The sequence below is a fragment of the Eretmochelys imbricata genome, chromosome 3 (genome assembly GCF_965152235.1).
Source record: "Eretmochelys imbricata isolate rEreImb1 chromosome 3, rEreImb1.hap1, whole genome shotgun sequence".
NCBI lineage: Eukaryota > Metazoa > Chordata > Testudines > Cheloniidae > Eretmochelys > Eretmochelys imbricata.
This window is the reverse complement of record NC_135574.1, coordinates 32,313,192-32,337,003: the sequence shown is the minus strand read 5'-3', so window position 1 is coordinate 32,337,003 and position 23,812 is coordinate 32,313,192. Positions and strand designations below refer to the sequence as shown.

General features: G+C 36.5%; 1 protein-coding gene across 4 annotated transcripts in view; it reads right to left on the bottom strand.

Annotated features, from left to right (window-relative positions):
* Window positions 1–23,812, bottom strand: part of KIDINS220 (kinase D interacting substrate 220) — a 162,111-nt gene that overhangs the window by 118,288 nt on the left and 20,011 nt on the right. For 3 of the 4 annotated variants that reach the window (XM_077812560.1, XM_077812562.1, XM_077812561.1), the window contains exons 2-11: window positions 23,049–23,196; window positions 18,289–18,387; window positions 16,237–16,335; window positions 14,324–14,422; window positions 13,390–13,491; window positions 10,472–10,570; window positions 8,446–8,643; window positions 5,653–5,751; window positions 1,168–1,266; window positions 279–377 (exon numbers count right to left, since the gene is read on the bottom strand). In XM_077812560.1, coding sequence (XP_077668686.1) covers window positions 279–377; window positions 1,168–1,266; window positions 5,653–5,751; window positions 8,446–8,643; window positions 10,472–10,570; window positions 13,390–13,491; window positions 14,324–14,422; window positions 16,237–16,335; window positions 18,289–18,387; window positions 23,049–23,156 — 1,101 coding nt within the window. In that variant the 5' untranslated portion in view covers window positions 23,157–23,196. The remainder of the gene's footprint in view (window positions 1–278; window positions 378–1,167; window positions 1,267–5,652; window positions 5,752–8,445; window positions 8,644–10,471; window positions 10,571–13,389; window positions 13,492–14,323; window positions 14,423–16,236; window positions 16,336–18,288; window positions 18,388–23,048; window positions 23,197–23,812) is intronic. The other variant, XM_077812563.1, reaches the window with a different exon arrangement.

The window sequence follows — 23,812 nt, the reverse complement described above, 5'->3', positions numbered from 1 at the left end:
AAACAACGAAAACTTACTGGTCAGCATCATAGGCTGTAGCCTCAGCACACCAGCAGTCCAACCATTGGTAGAACTCATGTTGCTTAAGATACCATGATGATGGCTACAGTGTAAGAACTAAAATAAAATATAGGGTATAGGACGGAGAAGTCCATGGATTGCTCCCAAAAGACAGGGCTCTATCTGGCTTCAAAAAACACTCACGATTCACTACCAAACTTGTGTACAAAACTAACATGACTAGACATGTTATAAATCAGTTACCAAATATTCTTTACCTTGTCAATAGCAGAAACCTTAGCTCCTTTATCCAGCAGAAGCTCTACTATATCAATATTTCTCATCTTGGTTGCTTTTATAAGAGGTGTTTCTCCATCCTAAAAGTAAAAAATAGAAGAAAACTTATAAAAACAAATATAAAAACCTCCATACAAAATCATTCCTTTTGAGCAACCATAATTGGGAATGTTTTAAAAAACTAAATTCTTTACTTTTAAGAGAGGACACTTTTATCATTCTCGAAGCATCACAACATAAAAAAATAATGCTTCCCAACTTTTCCCTTAAAAATGCACTTACTGTTCAACAACAGAGTAAACTGATCAAAGGCATTCATCATAAGCAATGTAAATGCCTTTCTACAGCCACTTTATTACACAGTCCAAAGCCAGTTGCTTTCATAAACAGTCTAAAGCGGGGGTGTGGGGGGAATTCCCATAATATGGCTACCAATGCATTTGGGGGAAAAGTTAAATCGTTGCTATGTATAGTATTCTCTCTTTTCAATTCCTGTACATGCAATCACTGACTGTCAGAGCTCAAGTTTATTACTTATTAGCACAGTCTCTCCTTCTCCCTCACCACATTCACTGCCATTCACTTTACCTCAGCAACACCAGCATCACCAACAAGAGTTTCTCAGTTTCCCTCCTGAATGGCTCTTACTGAGCAGTGATTGGTTTCTACCAGCAAAAGGCATGGCTACAGAGGGTACAGAGCACTGATTATATAGCACAGAAATATAAAGCTGAAATTAACCAGTATAGTAAGAGTGAACTGTCTGCCTTGCCAATGAAATTGGAATTTGCTGGTATGGTCTCAAATCCATTCAGGAGGAAGACAAAAAAAGAACACACCATATCTGTGGTTACAATCCCAGTCACTTACCTTTGTACACATTTCAGTATCAGGATTGCATTGCAAGATATCCCTCACCATTGTAGCATTTCCTTTTTCAACAGCCCAATATAAAGCAGTTTTGCTATCCTACAAAACAAAAACAACATTTTCGATTTACATAGCACTTTTCATCCAGCAGCATCCATTTTGTAGACCATATGGGATAATCACTATTTAAAGTAACAGCAAAATTATATCACAGTTCAGGAAAGGCAGAGGACACTACCACATCCAACTAAAACTTCAAGGAACGTAATTCCTTTCACCAGAATTTGGCTAGAAAATAGGGGATAACACCTCTATAAGGTGCCAGGAGGATCTTTAACTACTCAAAATAGTCAGGACCTGCTTTAAGTACCATCCAAAAGATAGGTTTCAGAGTAACAGCCGTGTTAGTCTGTATTCGCAAAAAGAAAAGGAGTACTTGTGGCACCTTAGAGACTAACCAATTTATTTGAGCATAAGCTTTCGTGAGCTACAGCTCACTTCATCGGATGCATACTGTGGAAAGTATAGAAGATCTTTTTATACACACAAAGCATGAAAAAATGGGTGTTTACCACTACAAAAGGTTTTCTCTCCCCCCCCCCCACTCTCCTGCTGGTAATAGCTTATCTAAAGTGATCACTCTCCTTACACGAAAGCTTATGCTCACGAAAGCTTATGCTCAAATAAATTGGTTAATCCAAAAGATGGCATTTCCAACAACACAGCAATTCCTAACACCATACTAGGGCATTGCTTCAGTCATGATTCAGAGGGAAATGTACTACCTATGGAAAAATCAACACCATTTCTTGCAGATTGCTAGGCTTTCTCAGATAGGTTTTACAATCCAAATATAGAAAAGACCCAAATCTTCTTCACTTGCAAGATCAGAGGTCTTTGTACCGAGTTTTTAGATAGCTATGAAAAATAAATTGTGAACATGTAGTCAGCCAAGAGCTAATGAACAATTCAGTCCATACCTTCGCCCAGGACTGGCTTGCTGGAAGCAGTAGGCAGGGACAAATGGGGAATTCTCACACACTATGTAACATTAATGGGGGAAGAAAGGAAGCCTACAGAGAGACGAGCATGCAAGGCAATCTGATTGGATGATTCATCTCTATGAGGACTGAGTACCACCCAAGATGTAGTGCACAGGGCAATGATGGGAACTGTGCTGGCCAATGCAACAAAGCCTTCAGGCCATCCTAATTTGGTCAGACACCTTGGTGACTGTACAAGCAGATCCAAGACATGGGTTCGACTTCCTGTCCCACCCTATGTATGTTTTTTTTCCCCATTCACTCTCAAGTTCAAAGAAGGGCACTAGTGGGGAACTATCTGCTGGGCTTGCAAGTAGTTCATGAATTAGGAGCCAGGGAAGAGACATGAAGGCTTGCAATACAGAGTTCCATCATGTCATTTGCCATTGTATACATGTGGTAGATTTCCAGTTGTAGATATTTTTGGATTGGTATGGTGTCCAGCCAACTGGACTGTTTCTGTTGGAATTCCTCTCATGTTGATGGTTCATACATCCAATCACAAAAGTAGCTCCAGGCCTGAGGAGCAGCTCCTTTTTCTTCTCCCTGTCACAAGAGCCTCTAGTAGCAGAAGCTACTCTTTGTTTTACAGGTCTCCAAGCTCTTTCTTTGCATGTACGGAAGGCAGTAGAAGTTAGAGCCAGCACAAAGGACCAGAAGAAAATGCTTCACAGTCTACAGTACTGGAACTAGTACTAGTATAAAAGACTGGCTCTGGTGATCAGTTCAGTACCTGACTATGTTGTGCTTAGGCAGGATCAAGGGGTTCCAGATTTATAGTCAAGAAAAAATGGACGGTCTCACCACTAGAGAGTTAGCTTATAAGTACATAGTCATTTTGTTTAGTGTGCTGGCAGACCCACTGAGAACTTTGGCCTATTTGCATGGCCTGGGGTTTAAATATTTAGCCAAAAAATACAGTCATTTTTAAATTTAGATTTAAAACTTGGTCTACAAGTCACACAATTTCTCCAAGCAGAGCTTGGGGAAAAAATCCACTTGTTTACTCCCCAAGGACAAGCAGGAAACTTTTATAGGCAATGATCATCAACTTTTACAGAATCAAAAGATTTTCTTTAAAAATAATATTCTAGCTCTTTTGCCTGAGAAGATAACCTGATAACCCTTCAAAAACTAACCATATATGAATCGATGTAGTGTTGTCTAAGTCTGCCAACAGACTACTGAAGTATCTCTACTGTTCATTATAATTTTAGCAAGCTACAGTACAATGAAAAATTATCTGGCTTTAGTCTGTTTTCACTGGCAGAGAATTCACATCAGAAAATCAGGCCAGCTTTGTCCCACTGTTGCTTGGAAAAGCTCTGACCTTCCCCAGAAGCTATTCAGTGAGGAAGAAGTAAAAAACAGAGACTTGGGGAAAGAGGTCAAGCAGTGGTGACCCAACCTTCCCTTTTCAATGTAGCGGCCAAGCAACTACAAGAACGTTTTCCTTTTCCATTCCAGTATCCTGAGGACATTGAAGGGCTCCAAATTTATCAGACATGTAGTAGACAGAAGCTGATATGACAAAGATGGAACTCACAAGCAGGGTCCAGTGACAGCATGCTAGAAGGAGGCCTAAAAAAACCCTCCCTCTTTCATAGCTGCTGGGGGAGACAGCTTGGCTTCTCTCTTGGTCATTGCACAGAATCATAGAATATCAGGGTTGGAAGGGACCTCAGGAGGTCATCTAGTCCAACCCCCTGCTCAAAGCAGGACCAATCCCCAACTAAATCATCCCAGCCAGGGCTTTGTCAAGCCTGACCTTAAAAACTTCTAAGGAAGGAGATTCTACCACCTCCCTAGGTAACGCATTCCAGTGTTTTGCCACCCTCCTAGGGAAAAAGTTTTTCCTAATATCCAACCTAAACCTCCCCCACTGCAACTTCCTGTCCTCTTCTACCACTGAGAATAGTCTAGAACCATCCTCTTTGGAACCACCTCTCAGGTAGTTGAAAGCAGCTATCAAATCCCCCCTCATTCTTCTCTTCTGCAGACTAAACAATCCCAGTTCCCTCAGCCTCTCCTCATAAGTCATGTGTTCCAGACCCCTAATCATTTTTGTTCCCCTTTGCTGGACTCTCTCCAATTTCTCCACATCCTTCTTGTAGTGTGGGGCCCAAAATTGGACACAGTACTCCAGATGAGGCCTCACCAATGTCTAATAGAGGGGAACGATCACGTCCCTCCATCTGTTGGCTATGCCCCTACTTATTCATCCCAAAATGCCATTGGCCTTCTTGGCAACAAGGGCACACTGTTGACTCATATCCAGCTTCTCGTCCACTGTCACCCCTAGGTCCTTTTCCGCAGAACTGCTGCCTAGCCATTCGGTCCCTAGTCTGTAGCGGTGCATTGGGTTCTTCCGTCCTAAGTGCAGGACCCTGCACTTATCCTTGTTGAACCTCCTCAGATTTCTTTTGGCCCAATCTTCCAATTTGTCTAGGTCCCTCTGTATCCTATCCCTACCTGCCACCATACCTACCACTCCTCCTAGTTTAGTATCATCCGCAGACACTGAGGCACCAAATCTATTTTTTTTGTGGCTAGTAAGTTTAGTGTTCTAGCAAGTAGTGCATGGGTGCTTTACTACACACCAACATACAGGTGGTACGGAAAGGTTAAAGGAGTAGAAGGAACGATTGGATGTGACAAGCTTGAAAACAGAAATACAGTATTGGGAGAAAGAAGAAAAGGAGTACTTGTGGCACCTTAGAGACTAACCAATTTATTTGAGCATGAGCTTTCCTGAGCTACAGCTCACTTCATCAGATGAAGTGAGCTGTAGCTCACGAAAGCTCATGCTTAAATAAATTGGTTAGTCTCTAAGGTGTCACAAGTACTCCTTTTCTTTTTGCGAATACAGACTAACACAGCTGTTACTCTGAAACCAGTATCGGGAGAGAGGCTTTAGAGGGAGAAGAAAGAAGAGGAAGAAGATAGAAAAAGTGAGTAGAAGCACAGTGTAGAAGAAAAAACGAACAGTAATTGATAATAATTCAGAGTATTAAAAGAAAAAAAAAAGTGGAGTTAAGCCAGGAAGGGAAAGAAGTTCTAACAAAAACAAGAAAGATGTTTTGAGTAGGCCCGGTCAAATAGTACTGACAACAATATATTTAATATAATGTATTCAGCAAATATGTTATGGGAATACTGGTAAAATGCATCAAATATATTCAATAAATATTTTTTCTGTTAGGTAATTAAAAGTAAAAAGTTGGTTGACAACATATTTTTATTAAATACAGCATATAAGATGTATTCCAGCAAGAGCAAGAGCAAGAGCAGTGTCAGAAGAGATTTTTTTTCTTCAAACTAGTTGTCCTCTGGCTGGTAAGACTATGGACAAATTTTTCAAGTTGTATTTTTCAGGGAACTGTACAATTCTCAACTTCCCATTCCACCATAAAAAAAACCAAAACACCGCCATTGTACTTACCTGACCTCTAATGTCTATGTCAGCATATTTATGTAGCAGGGCCCTCACAATTTCAACATGACCTCCTCTAACAGCCCCTATCAACACAGTGTCTCCACTCTGAAAATAAATTAAATGATAGAAAACAGGAGCAATAGGTTAATTTTCCCTCATTTGATTAAAATGATTTACCAAAAAGAAAACATAATATTTTGCCTGAAAATCACATTAGGTGACAAATTATAGCCTATGAACATATAAATCATGTCAATTTTTACTAAATCTTTATATAATGAAATTCAGATTACCTATTAGTAGTTTACACTGGTTAAGTATACTCAGAGAGTAGAAAAAGCTTCCATTTTTCAACAAGTATTTTTATTGCAAAGAGGTCAGACATTAAGCGTTTGAAGTAAAACCTAATCATGTGCGAGATTACAATTTGAGGAACCAAATCTTAAAATAAAGCAAGCATAGAAAGAACAAGAAAGAATAAATATGGGAAAAGATAAATTTTTCTTGCTTAATTCTGTGTTAATTCATAGGTGTTCATACAGAAAAGTCATTTTGAAGTCCTTCAGGAATTTGTGCTTTTTCTTCATAGAGCAATGGGTTTTTTTTTTATACTGAGGTCTTCTCTTTTGATAAATAAATGCTGTGCACAAGGGGCTGATTCTGGTCTCAGTTACTCCAACATAAAAAAGAAGACGTAACTTCGCAGAAGTCATTGGAATTATATGAGTATATAATCTGAAGAATAAGGCCTAAAATCCAATATAAATTTTATTTAACACCTCTCAATTCACATAACTTGTAATTGTTATAACATACAAAAACTGAAGCCATGAACTGATATGACATGTCTAATTTTTTTCCACAGTGAAACAGAGAAAATAAATGTCATCAGTAAATGAACAAGTATCTAAACATAATCACCATTTTGTATAAGCAGTCTAAGGGCGTGAATTTCAGTAACATCCCCTCCTTTAGTATTTAGTAGCAAAATACTAAACTTAAATGCTGCAAGTCAAAATCGGTGCTAGTGCTCCCACTATTCACTATTTTAAATCCCTCTGTGTAAAACTGTTTTCATTTGCAGTGACAACCAGAATCAAAATAGTATTATTCTATCTCAAAATTTTCTTTTTTTCTTTTCTTTTTGTCACAGTAATTTGTACCAAAAAGAAAAGGGGGGATAGGAGAGCATATAATAAAATTAAGTATCCTTTGGAACTGTGAAATAATTACTCAATCAATACCATACCTCAAATTGGGACCCAAATCAGAAAATTTAAGAATGAGGAATTCCAATCCACACCAATTAGAAGTCACTACATATCTGGCTCCTAACAGAAGGTGAGAGTATTAAGTATTTTAACCTTTGTTTCTGTAAGACCAATAATTTTTCATGCCACATACGCCATCAGACACACACTGCAGTTTAGTACAAAACTGTTTAGGAGACACATGAAGTGGATATTTAAGTGTGGAAACCATTAGTGGCAAAAAAAATTTTTTTTTTTTGACTTTTTGAACTCTGGCAGCAACCATTGAGAGTTTTTGTCACTGAGCCAAAGGTATTATGTGTTAGTATTTAGCAGAACAAGATATTAGCTGTTTAATAGTATAGATCAATGCCTACTAATTCTGCCAAGCTCAAAGATATCAGACCTTACAATAACCTCATTCTGATTACTATCTTCCCCCACCTCCTGCAGCTGCCGCCAAATGACTTTCAATATGATTTAAGCCTCTGCTATCAAAAAAACACTAGAGCAGTGGAATCACAAGAGGTAGTAGCATAGATATAATTCATTACGATCATTACTGCTGCTGTAAAATGATTCCTAGCATTTTTATGCATCAGTTTTACCTATATACTTTCAAACTGAGCCAATGTCCTTTGTTTTAGAACTAGAAAAGAATGCTTAACACTTTGATTTCCAATCATAACAGCTTGTGAAATATTAGCTGCTAAATTTCTATCACTATTGAAGAGAGAAAAAGCAAGATGTCAATCCAGAATGACTCTACCTTGTAACTTGACAGTGCTAGAAACACTTTAGAAACTATTAAAACTGCCTCCAGACCCATTACATTTTTCTAAGCACCTGCTGTGTCAGGAAAAAAAAGATTGATCTCTGTTAAAAGTGAAAAAGGCATTGAAAATTAAAAGAAAGTGACTTTCTGGTAAACAATATTTATTTAATTAATATTAATGCTAGAAGGGACAACCCTGATCCCTTACTCTTATTTCCTGAATAACAAAGAACATAGAATATCAACCAGTAATTCCAGCAAGGGAGGATATTATTCTTCACCACCCAATAAATGAATCCTGAGTTCAATATACTATGGTTGATCTACAGCATCTCTTTTGGAAGGACATCAAAAAACAAAAAGGAGCATCTGTTAAGAAACTCAAGTGGATAGTCCCACAGTGTATTGCACTGCTGTGTTAACCCAGGCCCTGAATGGATTTCATGACTCTTACAAACCAAAAAAAGGCATGCTGAAGAGGTGACATTAGTCCACCTATACATTAGTGGCAACTGGTAATGCCAGAAGAATGTTAGACTTTCTTTAGCTCTATACAAATAACATTTCTTTTTCCTATCAAGCACGTTGCCCATGGCTGATTTAAAATGGTAACACAAAAGTCTGCCACCTAGTTGCAGAAAATTAAAAAATAAATATGAAAATACATAGTATATATATGAGTTAATAACACCACTATACACTACATAAAGTTATGCAGGCTAATATATCAGGCATATGTTTGACACCAAGTTTATCATCAGAGCACTTACTAACCCTATCAGGAATGTTCACATAAGTTCCTGCATCAAGTAGATCCTGAACAATTTCAGTATGCCCTTCCTTCGATGCAATCATCAAAGCTGTATTTCCATCTTTATCTGTTAAATTTACATTTGGGTTCCTTTTCAGAATTTCCTTTACTGAGTCAGTGTAACCACCTTTTACTGCCACAATAAGTGCAGTCATAGAGTTCTAAAAAAAAAAAGAAGAAATTATTACACCCTAAATAAGAAATACAAATAATTACAATACCTGAACACTGCAAGCTATCTAAAGAAGAATGAAAGATTTCTCATGAAAGTATCAAATACTTTCTCGAGCATTCAAATGTTAGCACAGATATTTATTAAATGTACCATATATGGCAGTATGTACTTTATAAAGTTTAAAAATAAACAGGCACTATCTCAAAGAGCTCTCTAAATGCAAGTGTGAAATCCTAAAGCAATTTATCATAACTTCTGAAAAAAATATGAACTGTACAATCTTTCTGCATTATTATGAAAATCATATCAGTGCACTAAATATGCCAATTCCACTTCAGAAAAATAAATTAGAACCACTTTTTTTATTTGTTTACCCCAGAACAAACTGTTTTTTTATTGCACACTTTGAAGTGAGAATATTACCCTCTACTGTCCCTCCTCCAACCATCTGAAGAGTTATCTAGAATGAAATGCTAATGAGATAGCAAAGTTTTCACCAGCAACTAGACTAATACCCTTACATTAAGTAGTATGTTTCTTCTTGAGCAGTCTCACTAATTTCAATAGGATTATTTAAAGAGTATTTGAAGTACTTTTCAGAGTAAGAATATCACAATTTAAATGTGAGTGATATGAAATGTTTAAATTATAAGAAGAATGCTGAAACATTTTTTGGGGGGGTAACTTTTTTTGTTTTTTTGTAGGGGTTACTCGCAGCACCCACTTTAACCTGTATAATTAGAGCAATTTAAATATTCATTTTCATCAAAAATCCATGTGTTGTGAAGCCAAATAGAATTCCTGTTTTACTAGTTCAGGGCTTGACTATTATTTCAGTACCCATGCATCAACATACAGTGTATACTGAGAAAGTGCACTACTACACTCAAACTCAACATTTGTCTTCATCAAAGCACAACATTGTTTCTGAATTCAGGATGCAATTCATTTACATGAATTCTTGGGAACTGTCAGCTTATTCTATCACATTAGGCCCCAATCCTGTAAAGAGAACTGCTCAGGTGTAGGGGTTTGCCTGCATGTTTCCTTTGCAGGACTAAAGATGACAAAGACTGCTGCCATATGTATTTAATGTAAGTACTGTGTGTTCTTACGGAATTTTTATTGAACATTTTATGCAGAGAGGTCACCTTTCTAAATGAACTAATTACATTATTTTCAATTCAAATATCGAACACTCTTCAATAACTATTTTAAAATAAAAACAGCCTTTCAGTTATAAGACAATATAGGCAATTAAAGCAATAAGTTTTAAACATATTATCTGGAAAACATGAAGAGCCACACCAACTTTTATATATGATTTATTATTCAAATAGCAACATGTGATAGGTGCTTGGCCTACCAAGATTCTGCTTATCATTGAGTTTTGACACAGTAGTTAAATCTCTAAAAATAGCAACTGACAATCTATTAAGTTGTGACTCCTAAAACATAGCACAGATGTTCCTTTTCTTTGTATAAATCCAAAGAAATTAAATGTGTGCCATTATTTTCCACTACTTCTGTAATGTATATGTTAAATTTAAAATTCATCGTTTAAAAAATTATATAGCAATGTCACAGCTGAGAGTACAAAATCCATAGTCATAAAAAGCTCTCTGATAGTTTGATTTCTTGTATGTCTTTTTGATTAGATCTTAAAAAATAACCTGCACACAGATCAAGGCCAATAAATTGCTTTTTCTTCATTGCTTTGTTTTATTTTTGCACACCAGAAATGTCAATCTGTTTATGCTAGAAACAAGAGATGTGGACACATCTTACCACGGAAAACAAAATTAGTTACTTACAGCCCCTTCTTGGTCAACATCAGCACCCATCTGCAGCAAGTATTTCACACATTCCAAATGACCCTTCCTAGCAGCCCAAATCAATGGTGTGGTTCCATACTATAAACAAAATCGATCACAAAACTTATTAATATGTTCTTTCAAATTGAGTTACTGTATTTAATGTCAAGAATGGACTAGTGTCCTATACTGTCTAGTAGAGTGTGCTCGGCACTATAAAATACACAAAAATAAAGACAGGCCTTGCCTTTCCCAATTATTTTACAGTATAAAAAAAGATACACCCCTCATAATCGCAACAGATGCATATCATAGGAGTGGAGTTTTAGGGAAAAGTTTTGAGAAGACACTGGTATCTTAGCATACTGGGTTATTCCCTGGATAGGAGGCAACATGTGAAAATTCATGAAGGTGAGAGCTGGAGAAGGAATTAACAGCACAGTGATGCTAAAATCACTGGTAGAAAGACAGAATAGGGGAAGATAAGACCCACAATGTAAGCATTTGGGGCTATAGTGTCAAGAAATTTAAACATAAAGCAGTGCACAAGGGGTTTACCAGGGGCAGGAAAGAAACAGGGAAGTGCACAAAGTGGTGATAGATGCATTTTCGGTGGATCAGGGGAAGATGCAGTGCGAGCATCAGGGCAGTTACTGAAGATCCTATAGTATTTTCAAGTTAGAAGACTATGGAGGACTGAACAAGTATTCTGGATTTGTCAAAGTTTCAATAAGGTCTCAACAGTCTACAAGAGCTGTGTATTAGTTTCCGAAGGACTCTGAGGTGCAGGATTTGATTTACAAAGCCACAAGGCCCCAATCCAACAAAGTAACTAAGCATATGCTTTACTTTAAATCATGTGAATAGTAGGCCCATTGACTTCAATGGGAATATGCTCATGCTAAAAGTTATGTGTTTAAGGCGTTTGTTGGATCAGGGACTAAATGATTTCAGTCTTTCCCATTTGAGAGACCACCTCCCTCCCCATGTAATATTGCTGCTAGTGTGGTAAGCTTAGGCAATGACCTTTTAGTCCCCTGCTTTTGAAATAAGAGAGAGAGCTTATGGTAAGACTTTTTTTTTTTTTTGGGGGGGGGGGGGGACGGATCCTTGACAAACTCAATTCCTCCTCCCTACCCTAGCCCCAAAATTTCAGAGTATGCTTCAACATGCATCTAATTTCTTAGGCATTTTATGAAGGGTTTGGTTGAAAACTACAGTTCAGACAGGGAAGGGAATTTATTTTCAGATTAATAATTTAACTGTGATTTAATAATAATAATAACAACAACAACAATAATTTAACTGTGATTGAGAACAGTGTTTGGTTAATTTTTGTATTAATCAATCAGTGTGTATAAGCATCAAGATTTCATGAAAGGCTGCTTTTACATTTAAAAAATAAAGATATATATTGTAGGAAATCCTGTACAGCTGTTCTTTGAAAGTTACTTAATACAAGGAATAAAATCCTATAATTAATGACTACTAATTCCATCGGGAAAAAGATTGTTTGAAAGATCAATCTGAGGAGTATTTTAGACATATGCAATTTTTAAAAAAATATTATTTTACTCTATGGAGAGCCATACAATCTGTTTTTAGACAGAGACATCCTGAGCACCACAAAGGGGTCACTTAATAGCAACTGTTTATAAAAGGAAACTGACTAGCAACCGAGTCAGTTTTTACAGATGGAAGTGTAAAGAGCTTGTGTGAAGAAAGGGTTTTATTCCTGTAACTCTAAGAGTCTCATCGAGGACTTAAAATTAACAACCCAAATTTCAAAAGTAAGCTTCCCTAATAAATAATATGTCCCTTAAGATGAGACAGAGTCGGGGATTAAAAGAACAAGCAATGTTTTGATGTTGTATTGTTATTCAGGACAATGAAAAAAAATATAGAAAGTTAAAATATTAAGTTCTTTTTTTTTAAATGACCTTCCAGTTTGCAAAATGGAAAACGAAATGAAATGTTTGTTTCAAAACTCAGTACTTAGTAATTTACTTCCATTTTCATCCTTCGGTTAAGTGTCATCAATCTGCATTTTCATTATCACACTGACCCTTTTAACAGGAACTTTTAAAAAAATCCAAAGAATATTTAATCGTCCAGGAAGTAACTTTGAATTAAAAAAATATTTTTGTCATCCAATTTCTCCTGAATATTTCAACTAAACCTTAAAAATAAATATTATTTATTTTAAAGTTTTTTTATGATCTCATCTTTATTAGGTGATCAAACTTATTTGTGAAAGCAATAAGATGGAGGTGGTGTTCTCTCACCTGGCCTATTAAGTTTATTTATTTAGTCTGAAGCTGTGTTTGTTTATTTAGTCTGAAGCTGTGTTTTCAGAAGCTATTTGCTATGGAACAGTGATCAGCTAACTGGTCAAAAAGCTACACTTCACAAAATGAAGTTACCACATTTTAAATGCTTGCAATTTTAACTCCTTTCTCACAGCTTCTAGATACCAGAATTATATATGTATGCAAGTCAGATTAGCACTGTTTCCAAAAGCTATAGAAGCAAAAGGAGAAAAACATGATTTAAGGCAATCAGTGTTCACTGCAATATTTTGATATTATATTTAGTATATTACTCACTGTAAACTATTATATACTATGAAGCAAGATTTGCAAAGGATACTTGCCAAGCCAGTGACTTGGTCCATACCACAGGGATTTTAACCATGTGAGCAAAAAAATGTAATTTAGTCTAATTTTTCAGACTCAGTGACAGATGTTTTAGTCAGAAAATGTATAAATTTTGAAATTCTTGCATAAATGAAACGTTTAATGAAGAGAAATTCTGGATATTATATGCTAGATAATTTCCTTGATGTTTAACACTCTTTCCTGGGCTCTACAAACAATTCTTTAATAATATAAAAATGCTAAACAAACATCATAGCTTACTTTATCAGAGCAGTTGACTTTAGCTCCATGTTGCAGTAACAGATGTACTATATCCGAGTGGCCACGTCCTGCTGCCCAAATGATTGGATAAACGCTATATTGCTTGGATCAGATAACAAAATAAAAACTAAGCCATGGAATCAAAAACATATTCTTAACTCTACTTGTTTTTTTATTTATACATTAATATCTATTAGAATGCCTCAGTCTTCATAAAACATGAAAGGAAATACACACAAATTATCTATTGATCATACTTCAGTAACTGTTGCCAATTAAATGGATTAGTCAGTAGTAGAAAAGTCATGTATTGTTTGGAAACAGTTATTCTTAACAAGGATTTAAAAAGATCATATCCTAATACCTCACTATTTACACAGTTGTAATGACAAACAGAACCTAAAACGCACTATGTACATATACACTACGTACATATACACCATATACATCTTCTAACATCAATGGGAGCTAATAATGCCAACACATGCAGAAGACAGAATAGAGCCCCAATAATCAGTATCATGACTAGTCTTCTCAGGAGTATCTGTATATGACACAGTTACAACCCAGACTATTTGTTAGTTACCAAGAAATAATTAAAACAAGAGATGTTACTACTCTTAATTATATAAATGTTTATTCAATTATTGATTTCTAGAAATAAAGGAATTAAAACTGAATAGAATTCTCCTTCTACTGTACATGGCTTAATACACATAGAAATTACTGTCACTATCTTAATATCTTCCTGATGTAAACTTTACTGAAATCTTTAACATCATCTGCTCCAATGAAACTAAATCATAAAACTACCACTTTATTGCCATGAAATGCAGTATAAAATTTTGTATAAAACTCAGTTCTTCGCAAGAGACTACTACTACACAATTCAGGTTTTTGAAGGATCTTTCTCTTCTCAAAGATCAAACCTTACCTGCCCAGTGATGTTTGGGTTTGCTCCTTTCTCAAGAAGCAGCTCAGCTACTTTAGTACAACCTTTATATGATGCCCACATTAGGGCTGTCCACCCTCCCTGTCAAACACAACAAAGAAAAATATTTGAGAGATTTATTTAAAACCTATATTTATGCATTTTTTGTTACACACCTGTTCTTAGACTCCTGTTTATGAGCCTATCACAAGCAATAGTGACAAATGTTGCCATCTAACTAGTCTAAAAATTCAAACATGTAACATTTAAAATTAAACTTTTTTTGCTGCAACATACAGAACTTAGGGCAGGAGGTGGGAAGGAGGAAGAAAAATGCTCTCCTAAATGATTTTATCAAACTTGCCGCAGACAAAATCACAGACTTCAAACAAAAGCACTGCAGAATCTAGTTTGAATAAGATGCTTCCATAATGGCTCTCAAATGAAAGTGGACAAACCTGCCAATGTTACAGTTGAATAAAAGTTATTGGGAAACTCACGGACAAATTTGAATTCACTGTTCTATAAAACTAAACAGACGGAGTTCAAGAGCATGGCTTGCCACTTGAATGTGCATGTTTCCATAAAGGAAAAGTATACAGTAGCTCCTCACTTAACCTTGTACTGGTTTACATTGTTTCGTTATTAGGTAGCTGATCTATTAGAGAACATACTCCTTTAAAGTCCTGCAATGTTCCTTTATAACCTTGTTTGGCTCCCCCACTCCGCCTGCGCGGTGCTCCTGCCGGGGCCCGGGGTTTGCTACGCTCCACCCGCCAGGCATTCCAGCCAGGAAGCGGGGTGGGAGTGTGGGGGCTTGCCCTGTTCCACCCTCCCAGGGCTCCTGCCCCACTCCACTGGCCCAGTGCGCCTGCTGGGGAGGTGGGTCAGGGCACCCCACGCTGCCCACCCAGCATTTCAGCCAGGGACCGGGTAAGCCCCCATGCCCCGACCCCAAGCTTCAAAATCATAATTGGTGAGTACAGTATTAAACTGTTTGTTTAAAATTATTTAAAACTTATACTGTCTATGTATATAATGTCTTCTGTCTGGAGAAAAAAAATTCCCTGGAACCTAACTCCCCCTATTTACATTAATTCTTAAGGAGAAATTGGATTCGCTTGACATCGTTCCGCTAAAAGTTGCATTTTTCAAGAACATAACTAGGAGGTTAAGTGAGGAGTTACTCTAAATGGTTTTATCCCTACCCAGAGCACCATATTAACATTTATTTTACTGAAGAACAACAACAACAACAACAACAAGTATTTTTCTCTTTAGCTACCTTCCCCAGCAAAATCAAATCCGCAGAATCCTAAGAATTTAAAGAGTTGGACTTTGCAATTTAATGAGATTAATTATCCCTAACATATGCCACATAAGGAGACTATCCTATCAGTTATACATACAATTGCCCAGATAACCAAGCCCCTAAACTATACTGAACTTGCTGGAGTGATTTAAATTTATCCTTTAGGATGCATTCTTCACCCAGCTAACAAAATCAACCACTGGAGTGCTTGTTACTTTGCCCCTTCCTAGTTTACATTTGCAAAGATTAAATATAATGAATTTTATGTGTTTAAATAAAATGGTTAAAACTTTCAAGACCTGAGATTCCTTCAGCATGCAAGAAAGTCTCAAGCATAATACAGTTTACATTTCACAGACAATTACAGTATTTTAGTTTAAACTCTAGAAGAAATTCTAATGTACAGAAAAAGAAAACCACGCCAGAAAAGGTATGTTCTTTTCTATCATTAGACAAACATTTTAAAGCAGAACTTCTTTACATTTTAAAGTACTCAACAAACAATAGAAGATCTTCATTCTGTTTTGCATAGCTGGAAAATCAACTCCATATTTGTTCCTATTAGCATAACTATTCCATTTTAAAACTAGAAAAAAATTCATACCATATCCCGGTGCTCCAAATTTACATTACAGTTAAATAACTCTGCTACAATGTCTACATATCCTTCTTTAGCTGCCGAAATAAGAGCTGTCCAGTTATCCTACAACAAGAAAAATGTTGAAAGATGAAGTTGGTTTTTTAAAAATTCAATTAGTGATATTTACAGAGGATACAATATGAAGGTTTTACATACTAAGTTACTAGTCCCAGTGTACAGTGGTTCCCTTAGAGCTATCAAGTATCATTTTTAGTATAAAGTACAAATTCATGTTTATAATGTGCTTGATTTATTCAACTAATGACAATATACACCCACTGTGAAATTGTGGGTATGTGTTCAATATAATACGAGATTTAATGTATTTCCAAACTGTAAAGTCTGTTTTTCCAAATGGAAGCCTTCATCATACTGACTAATAAGCCAAGATGATAAAGATGGCTTGAACTCAAATCTGTATCAATACTTACTAGAACTAACAAAACTAACAACCAGCATGTTGAGATTCCCCCATCACAAGTTTATACTTCTGAGTTTTTCCATGACCAAAGGATGGGAATTACTCTCTTCTGTGTAGTTAAAAATATATGGTTCTTTTTCACTTCAGTGCAGCCTTCAACACTAAAACATTTCAGCTTTCTAGAATCTACATACATAGGTATGTGTCAGGTTTGTTAGTCGCTAAGGTGCCACAAATACTCCCCATTTTTTATACATAGGTATGTGTGTGTCTTGAATTCCCTCAGACTTAACTCTTTTGATGGTTGTGGTTTCTCTCCTGTGCCAAGACACTTCTTACCAAATTCCACAAAGCTCCATTACCAGCTATCTACACTTGTCTAACTAACTTCTCCCTCTTGGTCATCATTTCTCCACCTTTAACTTTTTTCCATTGATAGTTTTGAACTGTAATGTACTTAGCCTTCAAAATCCCTCTGTTCTCTTTCACTGATTGTTCAAACAAGTAAACTAAGTCTCAGGAGTTTTCATTCTCATGAACAGCAGGGAAGGAGAATCCACATAACTCTATCTTCCGTTCACCTCTCCTTTGTCTATAACTTGAAAACATACTTGACTTTGAACTCTCTCCTCTCATATTTATATTCGTAAAATCTTCCTGTCACCAACCCCACAACACTGGCTATGTATAAAACTGCCCCTGCTCCACACCTCTGATGTAATATTAATATATCCATTTATCTTTCACCTTAACTATTGCTAGTTATCTCTATTGCCTCCCAAATTCAAACTAGCAGCAGTATTCTGCATAGCTTCTAACAGGTTTAAAGCAGCTGAATGACATCACTTCTATCATCAATAAACCTATCTGCCTCTCCATTCATTTTAGGATTCAGTTCAAAATTTCCCATCTTGCCTTTAAATCCTCCTCCACCCTGCCTGTTTCTTTTGCCACTCCTCAAGTCCCCTGCTTATCTAGCACTTATCTCTGGATCTTTCCATGCAAACTTGCTACTGCTGATGCAAGAGCTCTCTCCAGTGTTGCTCCTCCCATATTGAATTAGCTGCCTTTTATCTCTCTACTTCATCCATTCTCCATTTTTTTTCAAAACTCAGCTAAGCACATCTTCCTCATCTATGCCTTGTGATTTCTTTCCCCTCTGCTATTATGTAATTCTGTAATAATTCTTTACTACAGCTGTGTAAAAAAATTTGGGATAATCCATGAAAGACACCTCATAAAATAAAGCTGTACTGTATTCCCAAATACACAAACTTTCATAGTGGCATCAGTTTAAATATGGAAATGCCAGGACACAGCCTGCTTTGTGATGCTACATGACCAATAGCTATACACTGCTGTTCTATGCTGCTACAAAGAAGGAACCAGCACCTACCTAGTCAAGAGAACTTCCTTGTGGATCAGTTACATTGGTAAACGTGTTAACTATTTTACCATTATAATTGATCTGAACTCAGCCGCAAAGGTGCTTCACTTAACAGACCTGAAGCAGAACTACATGATAATTTAGAGCCAGACACATTAGTGCTAGTTAAGGAACCATCCTGGAAAAAGAAAATGACACTAATACTTACTGTATCTTCCAGGTTGCAGTTAGCTCCTTTCTTGAGCAATTCTTTGACAATTTCTAAATTGCCTTGCTCAGCAGCCAACATCAATGGGGTTTGACCATTCTGTAATCAAATGATAGTTACAACTGAACTACTTAGACAAGCTGATACATCTTTAAAATCCCATAGTTATATACACAACCAGTGAAGTACCGTCATCTATAAAAGAAGTTCAGGTACTGCTCACTTAATTTATGCTTAGATTTAGTATATGAGAAACACTGGCAAAACTTAACATATTCAAACATGCAAAAAATGTTGGTGAAAAAAGAAATGGCAACACGATATTAAATCTTTCCATATAGTAGTCCATATAGTATAGTAAGTGGTTTCAAATATTTAAAGAGTGGCTTTTAGAAAATAATTGCAATACACTAAAAGCATAACAGTCCACAACTCATTTGTCCACCTAACACATCTGGAGGTCCAGAGTTTTTTCTTCCTTACTCACAGCTTGAAGAAGCTTAGCCATACAGTTAGAAAGACCATAGTCCAACCAATGAATTGGAATCTGCAGAGCACCAAAAGTCCACACTGAAATTTCTTTTGGAAGTCCAGAAAACATAGTTCAGTTACACATGTATTATTTTCTGAACACAGACAATATGCTTGTCATTGTACCAGACAACTGAGCAACTTAGAGTCTATTAATCTTATCCTGCAAGGTCTCATCTCACTGAAACAAACAAGACTGGAAGGCATTTAGCATCTTGCATGATCAAGCCATCACGGATAATAAAAAAAACCTGATACAAAGCTGACTCTGTTCTACGGAGATGCCTTCTCGGAGAGAAGTATCTCTCCCAGCACAAGGAACAAAAGAACTATCCCAGATAACATTGCTTGCTGTTAGACACCATCCTTTGCATCCTCTCTCAAGAGTCCATACAAGGGCTTTCCTGTATGATGGTTTCTCCACAATCCATTAGGGCATCGTAGAAGATAATTTCTGATTGTGAGGAAGAATAGACTTTGGGGAAAGTGGGGAAGGGAGAGAGAGAGAGAGAGAGAGAGAGAATCTGATAAACTCAAAGTTATGGTGAGTTTGCAGATAACAGAATTTGTCTGAAAGTGCCTACAGCTGGCCACTGTGAGATGATGGATTTCTCCCTACCCTCCTCCCACCTTGCTACATCTTCAAGCTAGAAATTACCCTACGTCTGAATGGATCATTGCTTCCCTTAAAGATGCAAAGAACAGCATCCAAATTCCCTCAGTTTTAGTAATATGCACTGAATGCCTGCCTACAACACCCGTGTCATTGTAAGAAGTACATTAGTAACTTTCCTGAAAGTGGCCATGCTTCAACAAAAAAAAAACTTCAAAAACAGACTCCAACGAGAAACTGCAGAACTGAAATTAATTTGCAAACTTGACACCATCAAATTAGGCCTGAATAAAGCCTGGGAGTGGCTTGGTCACTACAAAAAGTAATTTTCCCTCTGTTGATACTCACCCCTTCCTGTCAACTGTTGGGAATAGGCTACATCCACCCTGTTTGAATTAGCATCGTTAGCACTGACCCCCCACTTGGTAAGGCAACTCCTTTCTTTTCATGTGCCGTAATATATATACACCTGCCTACTGTATTTTTCGCTCCATGCATCTGATGAAGTGGGTTTTAGCCCACAAAAGCTTATGCCCAAATAAATTTGTTAATCTCTAAGGTGCCACAAAGACTCCATGTTTTTCCTGAAAATGTAAACTACTAACAAGATGAATCACCTTATCTAATTACAGTGGCTTTAGTTAAGGTTACTAATCACTTGCTGCTGACTACTTAATTAAGGAATATATATCATCAGTCCTTTCTTCTGCTTTTGGTACAATGAACGATGGAAATGCATTGACTCATCCAGGAGAGTTTTCTGGTGTAGCAGGCATTTTCCTTAAATTAGATTAATTGGATTTTTCCAGATAGTATCATTATGAATAATTATCACAGTTGTACATTTTGCACAACAGGGCATATCTTACAGTGTAATAAATTGTAAGCTCTTCTGAGATGAAAACATGACTGTATATCTGTACAATGCCAAGTAAGTGTATGGTGCTATATTAATGTTTTTCAATAATAAAAACATATTTTTAGGGCTGTCGATTAATTGCAGTTAACTCACACGATTAACTAAAAAAAATTAATTGTGATTAATCACAGTTTAGTCATGCTGTTAAACAATAGAATACCAATTGAAATTTATTAAATATTTTGAATGTTTTTCTACATTTTTAAATATATTTATTTTAATTACACAGTGTACAAAGTTGACAGTGCTCACTTTATATTATATTTATTACAAATATTTGCACTGTAAAAACAATAAACAAAAGAAATAGTATTTTTCAATTCACCTCATATAAGTACTGTAGTGCATTTTCTTTATTGTGAAAGTGCAACTTACAAATGCAGATTTTTTTTTTGTTATATAACTGAACTCAATAACAAAACAATGTAAAACTCTAGATCCTACAAGTCCACTCTGCTTGTTGTTCAGCCAGGCTAAGAGACACACGTTTGTTTACATTTACAGGAGATAATTCTACCTACTTCTTATGTCACCAGAAAGTGAGAACAGGCATTCACATGGCACTTTTGTAGCTGGCATTGCAATGTATTTATGTGCCAGATATGCTAAACATTCATATGCTAGAGAACATGATTCTATGATGATGCTGCTTGTTAAAAAAATGTTTGTGAAATCCATGTTTTTAATGTAAAACGAAAAAGACTCAAAGAAAGAAGTTATTATGCTAAACACTAGCCATTGCCTCTTCTCAGAAGTTCAATAACCTGTAATAATCAATTAGTCAAATCATGTTTCTCAACCCTTAATAAAGTGACAAAGATACAAAACCAAAAGTATCACAGTAGCATAAATGTACAAAACTCCAAGAAAAAATGATTTTTGTAAGCATCCGCTGGACTGTAAGAAAACTACAATACACCTGACTGTCTGCGTTGCATCCTCAGTATTTTAGCATTGTTGCTATGTTATAATTAGACAAAATCAAACTCGATCCCTTAAAAAGAGAGAGAAATGGTTAGTGGTTAGGGTGCTAGACCAGGAATAAGATGATCCAGGTTCAATTCCGTATTCTGTCACAGACTTCTTGTAAGGCCTTAAGCAAGTCATTTAAGCCCAGATTTTTAAAGTTATTTAAGCATTTCTGTACTCAGTGTTGCAACGTCTAACTGATTCAGGAGCCTATGTCTCATTTTCAAAAGGGATTTAGTCATTTAGTAGCCAAAATCTTGACAGCCTGTGATACCCTATATGTCATATGACACCCTGTACCCCATGTTCACAACTTTTATATGGTTATGATATATTTTGTACAAAGTTTGCTCTGTGAGGTATCATTTGAAAACTCAAATTGTTGAATATAATTGTCCTATTAAGATGTGCATAACAACATTGTGTGAAAACGTAGGAGATTTAACTGTATGATTGCTACTGGAATATGTTGTAATTCTGGGTAACACCCACAAACCAATTTCTCAGAGACAGAGACACACTGGCACACCAGCGAAGTGCTAAAGGGCCATTACCTATTTATTCAGTTATCCACAAGCAAGGAGGGAGGTATAAACAAAGAATTTACAATTCACCTGAAGGATAGTTTGGAGCTCACGTACATAATGGCACTGCTTGCCTCAATCACCCAGCAAGGATTTTTCCAGAACAAAGGGTTGGAGTATAAGAAGAGAGGGAAATTGCCCCTAGCCTCCTCTCTCCATCTCTCTTCTCATGACAACAACAACTCTCAAAGAACTGAACAAAGGGAGGAGTGGTCCCACGCTGAAAAAGGACACAGCCAGCAAAATGTATGGCAGTTCATGGTGAGACAAACCTTTTGCTTTTGAACCTATTACCTTGGTAAAATGTAATAATTAGCTTGTGTGTTTACCTTTTTATTTCTTTTGTAACCAATACTGACTCATATGCATCCATACTTGTAATCACTTAAAATTTCTCTCTCTCTAGTTAATAAACTTGCTTTATTGTTTTATCTAAACCAGTGTGTTTGATTGAAGTGTTTGGTAAACCTCTGCTTGAGATAACAAAAGCTGGTGCATAATCATTCCCATTGTTGGAATGACGGACGATATATGAGCTTACACTGTTCAGGAAGGTACCGAACAGTGTAATACGCACATTTCTGGGTGCAAAGCTGGAAATATGCAGGTGTCACCCTGCATGTTATTCATGGATGGCTGGGAGAGCATTCATGTATTCAGCTGGGTGTGACTTTTCATGCTGGTGGCTGTGAGTGAGCAGAGCCTGGAGTGGTTTGTGGTTCACCAGCAAAGCAGTGTAAAAAGCATTCCAGGCTAGAGAGGTAAGGGAACACAGCAGTCCAGGTTGCACTCTGGAGAATGTCACACAACCATTAGTTTCTTTGTGCATCAATTCCCCATATCTAAAATGAGGATAATAATATTTTCCTACCTCACAGGGGTGTTGTGAGGAGAAATATACTGAAAGATTGTGAGGCAGTCAGATACTACATCAATGGAGACCATCTAAATACCTAAGACAGATAGGCCACAGTATGAGCTTATGAGCTGAGAGTACCATTCAAGGACAAAGAAAGGACCACAGAAGAAAATGACTGGATAGGAATTTATCATCTTTAAATAGCCAGTGTGATGTCATATCAGTTATTCATCCTGCAATTAACATGTAACAATATTCAAGAAATCTTTGAAAAACTCATCTTACCTCATTTCTTTCATCCACATCTTTGCACTTCTCAAGAAGTGCTTTTAGAGCAGGAACATTTTCCTCTTCCACATAGGTCACAAGACTCTGAGTCATGAGACTTGCCATTTTTAGATAGTACTTCAAGTACTTCTATAACAATATATACCTGTATTTAAAAAAAAAGAAAAGTATTAGTAAACAAGATTTGATTTTATTACAGAAACCAAACTGCTGATTGCACATAAGTATCTGCCACTCTCAGCAATAAAACATTTCCGTGACTAACAACTCTAAATCGACATTTAAATGAAGACCGAGTTGCTAAATCTTTTGCAATTCTTTGAAAATTCAAGGGTACCCTATCCTTAGCATTGTGCAGGAACAACAGGTTCTGAAGGAAACAGATAATATTCTTTCACAGTTTATATATGTACAGTACAGGACTGAACAAATGTCCTTGTCCCCCTGAAAGCTATTACCTGTGTTGCATATTTCTTAGTATATAGGAACTCAATTGCAGCACAGCTGGCCACAAACTATATACCAAACTCAATTATTTCAGTTATTTTTAAGAGTTCTGCCCCTAACAGATGCATCGATTCCAAGGTCAGAAGGGACCACTGTGATCATCCAGTCTGACTTCCTCTATAACACAGGAAATAGACCTTCCCCGAAATAATTCCTAGCGCATATCTTTTAGAAAAATATCCATTATTGATTTAAAAGTGATCAGTGATGGAAAATCCACCATGACCCTTGGTAAATTATTCCAATGGTCAATT